At 37.3% G+C, this 13282-nt stretch overlaps 1 protein-coding gene across 1 annotated transcript; it reads right to left on the minus strand.

Moving 5' to 3' along the window:
- Positions 1-253: 253 nt before the first annotated feature.
- Positions 254-8196, minus strand: slc51a (solute carrier family 51 subunit alpha). Its single transcript, XM_020925691.2, has 8 exons — positions 7960-8196; positions 5366-5517; positions 5203-5276; positions 4541-4699; positions 2815-2926; positions 2514-2660; positions 1910-2015; positions 254-1648 (listed from the first exon to the last, which is right to left on the minus strand). The coding sequence occupies exons 1-8, from the start codon at positions 8030-8032 to the stop codon at positions 1491-1493; spliced, it is 981 nt and encodes a 326-aa protein (XP_020781350.1). The 5' UTR covers positions 8033-8196; the 3' UTR covers positions 254-1490.
- Positions 8197-13282: the final 5086 nt, after the last annotated feature.

Below are 13282 nucleotides of genomic sequence, written 5' to 3' on the forward strand. Positions count from 1 at the left end.
GGTGAAGTCTTAAATCAGGAATCTACGTGTAACTAAAAGCAAAGTTACCAATTATACAATTCTGGTATTAATAGTCTATTTGTTGCATTCCTGTTTTTCTTTTAATTAGAATATTAGGCCTACTGAATTTAGGCAGTAAAATAGGTTCTTTTGACCATTTGGTCTATTCTTTTCAATTGTTTTTCCACACACGAGTTAAGAGAAAAAGAAGAAACAGTTTTTCATTTAAACATGTTTTATTGTATTTGCACATCTTCCATTTGCCATGTTCTCCCACTGACATCCCTGTAACAGTGGATTTATGCATATTGCAGGTAGTCAGAGAATACAGTAACACTTCATAATACACACAAAATAATAGCCTACTTAAAGGGGCACTGTGCAACTTTTCTGGTAGAAGTTACACTATTGCATATTATCACTTTGCCTGAGTTAGAGTTGCTAGGAATGTTCCATAGTATGGCATTAAACTTATCTGTCAAATAATTATCCAATTACAAGTGTTTTATTGCTCAAAAACATACTGAAAAACATGCAGTCTAATAGAGTGGGTTTGAGTCACCACACCCACACCCAAAACTGGACCTGATGGCAATACCTGCTTGTCTCCATGGAGAAAAGTTGAATGCCAGACTGTGAAACATTCATGCAAAGCAATAATATTCATGATGGATATGGATCCACCAGAAAAGCTACGCAAGACACCTTTAAAGACCTTATAAAGAATAATACTAAAGCTCATATTGCATTATAACAAAAATAATATAAAGAGTAAGAACAATTAAGTTTAAACCAACCCCTGATTATTATCAGGCTTTTGGTTTGATATTCAAAACAATTAATATGAAAGCCTTATATTCTCACAAAAATAAAATTAAACAGTTGCAATGTTGATTTCAAAAGTAAAATTAAATTTAATTTCAAAGGTTCAAAATTTGTACAATATGTAGTTTGTAAACATAGCTACTTCCAGCATTCAGGCGAACTTGACCAAACTGCCCCTAACTGCGGAACAACCACACTTGAGCAGGTTGATACTCAAAGCTCATTGGTGCTCATCTAGGAAGTAAAAAAAAACACACCCCCAACCTGATTGGATGAAATAGTGTCAGTTAAACACTGCTTATGTTTACAGTGAAAATATTCTCGTGTTGATGTCCTAAACTGTATTCAACACATAACTGTGCCAAATTAAGTGTAACCTAAATACTTTGGCATGCATTGCCTTTACAATATAAAAAATAACACAAAAAAACACAATAAGCCCGTCTGCACCATTTGGTTGTTTTCTACTGCCACCTTGTGGACCAAATGTTAGTAATTAAAAGTAGTCTATATGTATTATAAAAAATAAAATGTGATTGTTCAGGGTAAATATATATATATGGGCATATCCTGTGAGGGAAATAAGCTGCATCAGATTTTTAAAATCATGACAAAAACTTTCATGAAGATTTCATTCACTGAATTCATAAAGTCACACACAAACTCTAACTCTCACTGGAGGACTGAAGGGCTGTAATCATTTTGGAGTTTTCATTGACATCTTCCTCATCTGAGGGCAGCGGATCATACTGTCGTCGGTACAACAGCCGCGTTACCAACGTAATTATGAACATCTCCACGATCAGCAACTGCTGACTCATCACTGCCAGGGAATAAACAAGAAAGAAAAGAAAACTATACTAATTGCTTTAAGTGCATAAATGTTCATTTCAACTTCACTTCAAAATTATTTCAGAGATTAAAACACCCTATTGTAGGCAATGTTGTACACTGAATCAAATACATAAAAAACGTGAATGTGGCAATTATTACTATTAATTATTACTAACTCCAGTGACCTGGTATGTCACAGTGAGATACAAAAATTAATACAGAGCATAGAATAAAAGATTAAAAGACTTACTGTATCCTCTAGCTGCAGAGGAGTAGGGAGGAGCACAAGCTATTGTGCCATTTAAAGCCAAGATGTTGATGATCGCTGTCTGCAACTGACTTAGGACCAGCACAAGCTGCACACAGAAAGGTGAAGAAGGGAAGAGATGTTTCTGGTTATGTCTAAAAACCTAATGCTGTTAATATGTGACAAAAGGAGTATTGACATTTAGTATAATTACACATAATCCATGAAATTAAAATTATTAACAATATTTCAATAAATGATACAGAAACTATAACTAATAATGAGTCATGCACATAAGTTCTCTTTTTCCATAATACAAGGTTCAGATGTTACGTTCATTCTATCTCTCCTTTCCAGTTTCACATAAGGCTGACTATTCTTTACTATTATTATAATTGTACATCCTCTGCACAGTTGACTCAGGGACAATCCAGGTCTGTACTTGTGACATGTTCTTAGACGATTTTCCATCTTAAACAAGCCTACTCTAATATGATAAAAATCCATACAACTGAGGAAAGTCAAACTTGAATAACAATGTGTGAGAGTTCATGTGTAACAAATATGGTAACCAGTATGATGTAAAAAAAAAATATATAGATATTACCTGGTACATGGCATACTTGGGTACAATCTTAAGTGTGCGCAGGGTAGTCCTCAGATGCATGAACATGATTGACACGGGCCAGAGGGCAATGATGGTCAGTACGCCCACAAAAGGGTTAATCCATATAGCAGCACCAGAGATGGTCAACTGAAAGTAGGTTTGATCATATTACTCAAATATGTGTTAGAGATTACACAACACAAATGACTCATTATAAACAATACAAGACAATAGCAACACTGCGTCTTATGGGAATTACAATGAAAAACAGTCCAATGGTATTTCCACGATACCTACTTACATCAGCAAGATCAAAAGTCCCATCCGTCCACAACACAATTGAAAGGACGGTTAAGGCAATTTTCAGGACTGCAAACTGAAACGACCCCAGCTTTAGCAGGAAAAGAGTGCGCCTGGGGGGGGGGGAGAATTCAAGTTGATAGTAAAAAACAGGTTATAAAAGACATTTCCTCATTATGATGCTTTTGTTAAGATATTGTATGAGCTTGGACAAAAGAAAACATTCCCAGTCAAGTACTAGCACAATTAAAAATTCACTTCCTGAATACCACTTTGAATAGTATGGAACAGTTAAGATTTTGACAAATAATAAATCTAGTCAGATGTGTTTCGAAACAAAGAAAGTGCCTTAGACCAAGTCTAAAACTCTAATAAAAACATGACAGTGTCATTTTATTCTACAAACTATAAAATACATTACTTTTATCTTAAAAGGTACACAATGTAACTTCTGTGGTGGAAAGTTCGCAACCCGATTGTCTCCAATGAGATATTATTGTTTTGACTGGAATGTTCCACAGTATGGCATTTAACAATAATTTGTATTACCTCAAAGACCATGCATTTTTAGTGTGAACATGCTCTCCATGAATCTGACCTGTAAATTGGTGGTGGCATCACCTGCTTGTCTCCATGGAGCTAGACGAGTTTAATGATATGCTGTGGAATATTCTGGGTAAAGCAGTAACATCACCATGGAGAGAAGCAGGCAGCTTCCCTCCACCAGAAAAGTTACACATGCACCTTTAACAGAAGTAAAGAAATAATTAAACAGATGTTGAGAACCACAGAGGCAGATGATTGACAGCTTAGAAAAGAGAGAGCTTTTTGTCACACAGGTGCCTACACAAAAGGTGAATGACCCACAGAGCATTGCATTAAAGGATTGCATTGAGACAATTTTTACACAAGCTTTACACAGAACATCAAAGCCTTAAACCTTTGCTTGGACATTTTAGGACCACATGTTAGCTATTGTAATGAAGAGGAAGGGAGCTTATTTAGCATGGAGGCAACTGAAGGCTACTTTTCAATATTTACACAGTTTAAAGTGGACATCCAAACAAAGTTGGTCAAATTCCCAGGTCCCAGGTCAATCAGAAACAATAATACACTGCTGTTTAATGTAACTGGTTAACTATAACAACATATGATGGACTTATTACACCAAATAACTTTATATTTAGGATTATCAAACATCCGCAGTGGTGGAAGAAACACTCAATTTTGTTACTTAAGAAAAAGTACAGATAACAGAGGAAAAATACTCAAGTAAAAGTATCACATGAAAAAAATGTACTTCAGTAAAAGTTGTAAATTACCTGCATAAAAATGTACTTAAAGAGTAAGAAGTAAAAGTATTTCATGCAGATTTTGAGGTCTAATAAAGCTTGAAATGTGATACAGATTTATCCAGAATTTTGTTAAGCAGAAACAACTGAAACAGTTGTTTTTGGTAGCTGTTTTTATTTGTATATTTTAGTTTGCTCAGACTATGAAAAATATTAAAAAATAAAACTTGAGCCTTTTCAGCAGGGCTCAGACAATAATAAAATACTTAATTTTAAACATTACTTTGAGCAATGTGAATGTCCCTATAGTGTAATAAAGCACCAGTTGGATTTACATGAAGCGCTATACCATTCCACAGCCCAAAAATGACCAGTCTAAACAAACATCCCCTGATAACGTGTTCATTTTGAGCATGCATGAATGGTACAATATACCTAGTGATGGCCACATGGGGCAGACAGGGGCAGCAGCAGCAGCAGGGCCCAGTACTGATTCTCAATTTGTATTTTCCTGCCCGTTTTAGAAAGGCCTCATCTCCACCAACCTCCTCCAGCATCAAGGTCAGAAACTTGAACACCACAACGGCAAAATAGCTGGAAAATACACAGAAATGTTATTAGGATCGTCACATTATCATATTTTGAAGAGAGATATATTGCAAAAGAAAAAAAAAAAAATCACGGTAAATGATAATACTGAAACTACCTTTAAACCCTTTTATAAATGTATCATATTGTACTAAAGACATTAGATTCAACAAATAAATAAATTGCAGAATGAAGTCTGGGTTACAGCTCAAATCTTACTGTACATCAAAAAAGAAAGATTATTGCTTTTAGAAGATAACATAAAATAAAGATCTAGATGTAAAGACAATACTTAATAGGATGTAATAAATAAAAACTAGTATTTATTTAATATTTTTTGCACAAAATCATGCAGACCCAAAGTAATGGGGTTGGAAGGACTTGTTTAAATCTCTCCACATGGTTTGGAGATCCAATTTCTTTATGATTTCACAAGGCCAGAGAGTAAAAAAAAAAAAACATAATTTGAGCTGAGAGAAGAAAAGAGAGAAAGAAATGCAATAACACACCATGCTGAGGTCATGTCCGTAAACATGGTGGCTTTAGGGATCCACATGCCCAGGCAGGACATAGTGCCAATCACCTGGAGAAGACAAGACAATGTGAAAAATAAAAAATAAAAAAAACTAACAAAGACATCATTATTATTTATGAATATGTTGTGTTTCTTACAGGTGCTGCTCCATTCACCCAAATAATGATACTCTTCTTATTAGCTGGGACCTTCCTGTAGATGTATGCACACTCCTCCAGATACACCAGCATTGACACAACAGCCATAAAAGTGAGCACCGAGTACAGCATGATGCCAAAGATGTCCAGATCTACAGAAAACACAGCAATCACGTCTATATTTCAGACCACCTACATGAAATATATCCTACTACTGTTTTGTAAATTATCCAAATGACTGTAGTATGGAGTTTAAAAATACACTGGAGCACTTCCTGTATTACCACATGACCTCACAAGGTGGAACAGAGTGTTTTCTGTCTCAGAGTGGAAATATGATGTTTTTGTGTGTGTAAACGTGTAAATGAAACAGAACACAACTACAAGAATGTTTTTGATGAGGAAAGAACATGATAACAGGTAATCAGCATATTAAAATGTTGTAACAATGTTAAATGAAAATAGTGGTCTAACAGTATAGAGGTTACAGTAAGTCCTTGAGCCCGACAGTGATCTCATCTGAAATCCACGCCCTTAGGACAGAGCTGATATCACCATGTTAATCTTTATAAACCCTCACACAATGCGCTATAATGGCTGATTTTATTAATGGATTCTTTTGGGTTTTTTTTTTATCTGGCTGTTTATGTCACATTAACTTTAACTTTGAATCAATTAATTACTAAAATTATCCTAATTGCTGTGTGTTTTTAAGTGTGAAATAAGATTAGGCAATTGATTATATCAAATCTAAATCACTGTCTATGTTACATGGCTATGAAATACTACATAAAAAGTACAATTTTGAACTTAAAACAATCATGTAAAGACAGTCAAAAATACTCTTAAGCCAATGATTTATGATGTACCCTGCATTTAGGAGGAGGCTAAAACATTTTCAAAGAACAAAGAACATTTTCTGCATCTGTGGAAAGTTATACAGGACAACACTGTAAAGGAACACTGTGAGTATTGGAAGGACAAAAGCTACACCAGCTTGATAGATCAAATTATTGCACAATACTAAAGACACACAATCATCATCAAGCACTGAAATAGCATCAGTTAGCATTGAAATAAATTCGACACCAGTGATAAACCTCATTTGTGATAGCCTACCCTGCAGCGATTGATTTGCCTCTAAAAAGAATAAACACACTCTTGCCTAATATTTACAGAAATGAGTTCAATGACCAACAGTGCAACCAGAAAGAGGGGCAAGAAGGACAAACTGGTACTTCAGAGAAACTAGTACCACTGTCTAAATGAAAATAAGACAGTGTGTCTACATTTAGAGATGGTGGGAAACCGATTTAATATAGCCAATTTATTTAACTTATTTTGATGTTGTCTTATAGCAGAAATATTATTATAATCCTCCAATCTAAATATCAAAGTATCTAATTACAGTAATGAAATAAGATGTTGTCCATAGCGGATGTCAGCTTGGCGAACATCTTCTTTCACCTAAACCCATCCTCCTCCACAGAGACCAGCCCTGACCCTCCCGACCAGTTCTGTCTCATTGCCCCTGTTAGGATAAATAACTATGCTTAACTATTTTGTATAACCAGTGCTATAGATAATTTTTTTTGTAATTTTTGTTAATTTTTGTACCAAGATGAAGATAAGGGCTATTACAGCTGTGACACTCATAGATGTCAATACAAATGCGTGATACAATCTTATCTAATAGCAAACTAACGAAACAGGACAAGAACTAAGGACAGGGATGATGACATAACCTGAACACCCCAGATGGAGTCTGATTGGACAGTGCAATGCACCAAAAGGCCTGGCTGGCCAGCACAGGCCGATATTTAGTTTTGGCCGATCTGCCTAAAAAATTTACCCAAAGCTTTACATTAACACTTCAGTATGAAAAGATAGCTGCAGTAAATGTGAAACACTGCTCTCTTAAAGGTTTATGGTAAAGAAGTGCTGTGAATGAGTTTGCAGTAAATTTGAAATATATAATTTGAGAATAATCAATCAAATTAATCAAAATCATAGTTTTTATTCTATGCTTCAGTCTCTCTTCTTCCTCAGTAGCTCAGTCCATCAACTGAACCCTGCCTGAATTTAAGGAGTAATAATCATAACAGTGCCCTTCAAAACATCCAGTATGCTTTATATTGGATTATTGACTATACTGCCCTGCAGTAGACTGATGACTCCGACCATCGTCAATACTCACGCACATCCCACAATCATACTAGGCAAGGTGGGTGAAATGTCTTGCCTAAGGACATAAAAACTGTTTGCACTATAGCCACTGCCACCCCCCATCACATGTCACCTTGTATTCAAAAGCAGTTCAAAAACAGTAGCAGTCTAAATAAAACACGGGAAGTGGACGCAACAAAAGGCACAAGGCTCCAAAAGAGAAAAATAAACAAAAACAAAATAAGGTAGGCAAAAGTAGACGAAGTAGATCTTCTCTCTCTCGTTTTTGTGTGACAGCAAAATTATTGTCTGCATTGTTTCTACAGCATGAACAAAAAAATTAAAGTGGCACAGTGTATTAGTACACCATCATAGTAGCCAGGAACAGGCCTTCAAGAGTAAATATTTTGTGTAACTGTACTACTTACTGAGTATAATCTCGATGGCGTAAGGAGGCGGTTGTGTGCATCTCGGGTCTATCGTTACGTTGGATCTATCCATCGTAATGGCTGTTGTGGCGAACTTCCAAACTTTTTTGTCCCAGCCTAGACTTTTCCGAAGTGATCTCCTTTCCCAAGCAGCGGACCAAACTTTTAGAAGTAGACTTTATACTCGGGGAGACCACCAGGCACTTGTCACAAACTCTAGACCCGCCCTCCGCTTCGTCGTGCGTAATAAGGTGAACGGCCTGAGTGATCCAAGTCCAACAGACTGCTTCAAATACTGAAACTTGCCTAATGGTAAAGGCAAACCCTGCGCTTTTCAGCTTTTTATGGGTTTGGTTAACTTTGAGGGGCGCATGCATTATGATTACGCAGAGGGCGATATGAAGATATGTGCATAGGCCGACCGAGGAGGCGCTCATCACATGCCCACCGTCTCCATAGAAACGAGTGCAGAGCTACCGTCATGTGAGGCATTTGCACCAAATCTGGTTGCGCCTTTGGCTTCTGCTTTAGAACAATCCTTCTACAGATATAGTGCCCCCTATGCTGTGATAGAATAGGCCGTTTTTTTGTTTTTTTTTTTTTATTTATTTTTTATTAAACTTTTTGGATAGCGCTAGACAAGCTGAAAGCATAGGTTAAAAACATAAGGCCTAGTCTACATCACAACGTTAACGTAGTCTTCTACACCTACAGTATTTGTATAAAAGACATTAGAAGCAGCCTACCGGAATAAACGTACGCTGATTATTTTATTGATCATATTATAGCTAATTGAAAGTAAAAGACGTGTCACCAGATATATCAAACACGACCATTTCTCTCTCTGTTCTCACTAAGGAATCTCCTTCAGGCTGAAGCTCCAGAATCTGAGATAAAACAAACAAACAAACAAACAAAAACCTAAGCGCTCAAACTTCTGACATTATAAGTTGAAAAGTACAAACTTAAATAGCTCTGTGGTGGTCATTACAAGCATTTAACTCGTGTATTGGGTAGAAACAGAAGTAAAATACAACCCAAAGTTGAGTAGAAAAAAACAACCCAGTTGTAAAACCGTTGTCTCAGTGACAAGTGACAAGTCAAATAAACAAAGAAAAGTTTTCAGTAGTATGACAACAAATAAAATATGGCACATTTTAAACACCATTCTCAATAAGAAAATCCATGACCTTTTAACCATTTCAACATGGGCACCTTTACAATGCTTTTATTACAACGTAATGACATGTAATTAACTCAATCAACATTCCTCTGTTAGTCTCTTGGGTATCATAATTGGCATTGCTTGATTACTTGCTTTGCATATGTGTCAGACCCACCTACCCCCATGCCACAGAGGAACCCAGTCCAGTGTTTTCGTCACATGCCCAAGTGAGAAGACAGCTGGAGAGAGTTCATCTAAGCAAGTCTCCTGGACCAGACCAAGTCATCCCCGTGTGCTGAGTACATGTGCAGCACATCTTACTGGGATTGTGCACTTTCTCTTCACACTGAGTCTGAAGCTTGAAAGGATACCGGTGCTATGGAAGACCTTGCATTGTGCCAGTGCCCAAGAAGCCTATTCCATCTGGACACAATGACTTCAGACCAGTTGCTTTGGCATCTCATATCATGAAAGTGTTGGAGAGATTTGTTCTGGCTCAGCTCAGACCCCTGGTGGCACCATCCCTGGATCCTCTACTGTTAGCCTATCAGTGCCATTTAGGCGTGGAAGATGCAATAATTTATCTTCTGCAGCGGGCTCACTCACACCTGGATGGTGTTAACTCTTTCCCCCGTGGACGCCTACTTGGAACAACTCATACATATATTAGTATGTATGGGTTGCAGTGGTCCCCACCTATCACAGCCTCTGTTTTCATGTGAAAAACTGAGCCATTTGTAATGGTCATCAAATCACGTCTTTAATGATACAGCGGAAGTGTCAGAAGACGTCATTAAGGAAACAAGGGAGGGTCGTCAAATGTAGTCTTTATAGGGGAAAGAGTTAAGGGCTCTGTGAAGATATTGTTTTTAGATTTCTCCAGTGCCTTTTATACAATCAAGCCCTTTCTGATGAGTGAGAAGCTGCTCAGGATGGGTGTCAGCTCCTCCATTGTCTCCTGGATTAGGCTGCAGTACATGCGGCTGGGGACCACCCTGTCTGATACTGTGGTCAGTAATGTAGGAGTCCCCCTGGGTACAGTCCTGTTTCCATTTCTGTTTATTCTGTACACCTCTGATTTCCAGTACAGCTCCGAGTCCTGCCACCTGCAGAAGTTCTCTGATCAATCTGCAGTGGTGGGGAGAATCACAGAAGGACAGGAGCTTTTGTACAGGACACTAATTGCAAACTTTATGGAGTAGTCTCAGGCAAACCATCTGCTCCTGAATGTTGACAAGACCAAGGAACTGGTGATTGACTTCAGGAGAAATAGGACACTAGTGAAGTCCATCACCATCCAGGGCCATGAGGTGAAAATTGTGGACTGCTACAGGTACCTTGGCATCCAGATGAACGACAGACTGGACCGGAGGGACAATTGTAATGCTGTCTACAAGAAGAGCATGAGTAAACTCTACTACCTGAGAAAGCTCTGGTCTTTCAGTGTGTGCAGCAAGTTACTGGAGATCCTCTACCAGTCTGTGGTGGCCAGCGCCCTGTGCTTGGCTGTGGTCTGCTGAGGGAGCAGCACCAGGGCCATTGGGTGGATTTACAAACTGATTGGCAAAGCTGGTCATGTGACTGGCTGTGAGCTGGAGATACTTGTCACAGTGAGGGACAGGAGGACACTGGACAAACTGCTCTCCACCATGGACACGCCTGCTCACCCACTGCACCAGAGAGGCAGAGGAGCTCATTCTCCAACAGGCTTCTACAGCTCTGCTCAAACAATGACAGATACAGGACTACATTCATGCCATACTCCATACAACTGTACAACAACTCACCCTTATGTAACAGATAATACTCCCTACAACTATACAACAGTTCACCCTTCTTTAATGGATAACCATATGTCCTGTCAATCATCATATCATTGTTGCACTGTCTTCCTGTGACCTCTTGTATAAAGCTGTGATTTTATATTTTATTACTTATATTTCTATTTTATTTTTACTTGTACATTTACATTTACATTTATATAATTATATCTTATTTGACACAAGTCTCTTGCTCTTTTTTGCTACTTATTTAGAATTTATTATTACCATTTAAATTTTTCCTCTTTGTTATATTATATTGTGATGTGTGAGCTACTGTGTCCCAATAATTTCTCTTGTGGACCAATAAAGTTTGTCTATGTCTAACTCTAAACCAAAGAAAAAAAACAAAAAAAACAGGACTGAACCAAGACTAATCTTGTACTTGAGAGAGAGAAAGAGAGAACCCCGAGCCCGGCGCAGGGTGTCCACAAAGCGTGATCGGGCTGCGGCAGAGTTTAGCTCCATGGGCGCGGTTCGCTGCGCTGGTCCTTTGGCTCATACTCACCCGACGGTCTTCGCAGGCGCACCTCCGGGCCCATCCCTTTACTCAGTCCTGGTCCAGTCCTGGTCCCTCATGTGGCAGGTCACTATAGGACAGTACTGCAAATATCATGAACCTATGCAGGTTGTCGTCACCATTGCCAATTGCTCCAGTTTGACATTTAAATTGTAGGATTTTTTATATTTGTTTTTTTTTACGCCAAGTGGGTGGATGGCGTACCCCCACGTACCACACCTTCTACACCCCTGATCATGTGTGATATGCTGTGTAGTAGCATTATAACTATTCTGTGTAATGTCACAGAATAGTTATAATAAAATAATATAATATAATATTATATTATTATTAGGCCTACTTATAACGCCTCATTTATTTACTATGAATATGAATGTCTTTCTGTTTTTTTAAATATAGTATATATTGTTTGCATATATGGTCTATTTGTATGTTAATAAGTAAATTACTAAATTAAAAAAAAAAAGATTTGAAAATAAGTTCCGACAAAATCAGCAAAAATAAGTTTTAAACCTCAGTGCTTCAGGCATTGGCCTATTGGCATTGTGTAGATATAACACATGTTACCAGTACAACAGTAAATTGGGTTAAAACCAAAACTGCTGGGTCAAAATAACCCAGCACTAGGTTATTATTTTAAGTAGGTTGGATTTTTTTAAAACATTTTTTTTAGAATGTATAAGTAGGCCTACTGATGGTCTGTCCAATCTTAGATATGTGCTTTTCTTTGTAACCAACTGATCACACTTAAAACAAAAAGTAAATCAATGTTTTGCGTATTTTTCAAAGAAAGTAGAATAAAAGACTATTGAAATAAAACCCATAGAGAACTTAATATTGTTGTTTGTTGCTAATATGGACACCATTATCAAAATCCAGTAAGAGTGCTCTAGGTAGGCTATCCTACCCTATTTGATTTGTTTTATTTTTTACAAGTAACCATTGAATCTAATATGCTCTACTTTTTCCTTTTAACACTAATTTGTTGGTCCTCTGGCCTTGCAACAGCAGCCAGCTATTTGTTTAACCATGACATGAGACTGAGATTGTGGTTAATGATGAAGTAACAACAATCTGTGACAATGAGGAAAACCTTTGGCATCACAAAACAAATCTTACCACAAACAAATAATGTGACACATTATTATTCATTTGGTTCATGATTGAAAAAAAAAAAGACATTTATTGTTGATGTATAAATTAAAAACATTAAAATAACAATTATTTCCAAACATAAGCATAAAAACAATATGGCATAGTACCAACAATGTAAGGTCTAGGCAGCGTTATTTGACTGCATTTAAGAATAAAAAAATAATAATTCTTTGAGTGGATATGGCTTATTTTTTAAGTTGTGACAGAGCATAATAAAGCCAACTTAACTTAAACATTGTGGAGAAGTAGTAATAATCTGAATGCCATGCTTTGGGTACATTAAAAATCTCATGGCATAAAATTAATTTCTCTCATATCATTACAAAAACACACAAATAAGCCTTACAAAATACACAACCACACACACACACACACACACACGCACACACACACACACACACACACACGCACACACACACACACACACACACACACACTTTAGTCTCAAAGGCAAGGTGCCCACAGAGGAGGCCACTGTAAAACAAAGAGGCTACAGAAAGACTTTAGCTACTCATGGGCTTCAGCCTACCGTTTATAGGGCACCATTTTTGTTGTAGTTAACTGCTGTGGCAACCGTGACATTTTTTCTGAAACCCATGGATTAGCTAGAGTCCAATATAAATTAGGTTCTTCAAGTGATATGGTGGAAAATCCATCCCATCA

This window comes from Boleophthalmus pectinirostris, unplaced genomic scaffold, assembly GCF_026225935.1.
Source record: "Boleophthalmus pectinirostris isolate CB_2022bp ecotype Guang Dong unplaced genomic scaffold, ASM2622593v1 HiC_scaffold_15, whole genome shotgun sequence".
NCBI lineage: Eukaryota > Metazoa > Chordata > Actinopteri > Gobiiformes > Gobiidae > Boleophthalmus > Boleophthalmus pectinirostris.

Bases quoted from the DNA above. Each gene is read 5' to 3' on its own strand.
- slc51a (XM_020925691.2), bottom strand. From the start codon at position 8,032: ATGGATAGATCCAACGTAACGATAGACCCGAGATGCACACAACCGCCT. The intron at 5,518-7,959 runs GTAAGTAGTACA...TGTTTTCTGTAG, and splicing joins CGCCATCGAGATTATACTCA to ATCTGGACATCTTTGGCATC. The intron at 5,277-5,365 runs GTAAGAAACACA...TGTCTTCTCCAG, and splicing joins GGGTGAATGGAGCAGCACCT to GTGATTGGCACTATGTCCTG.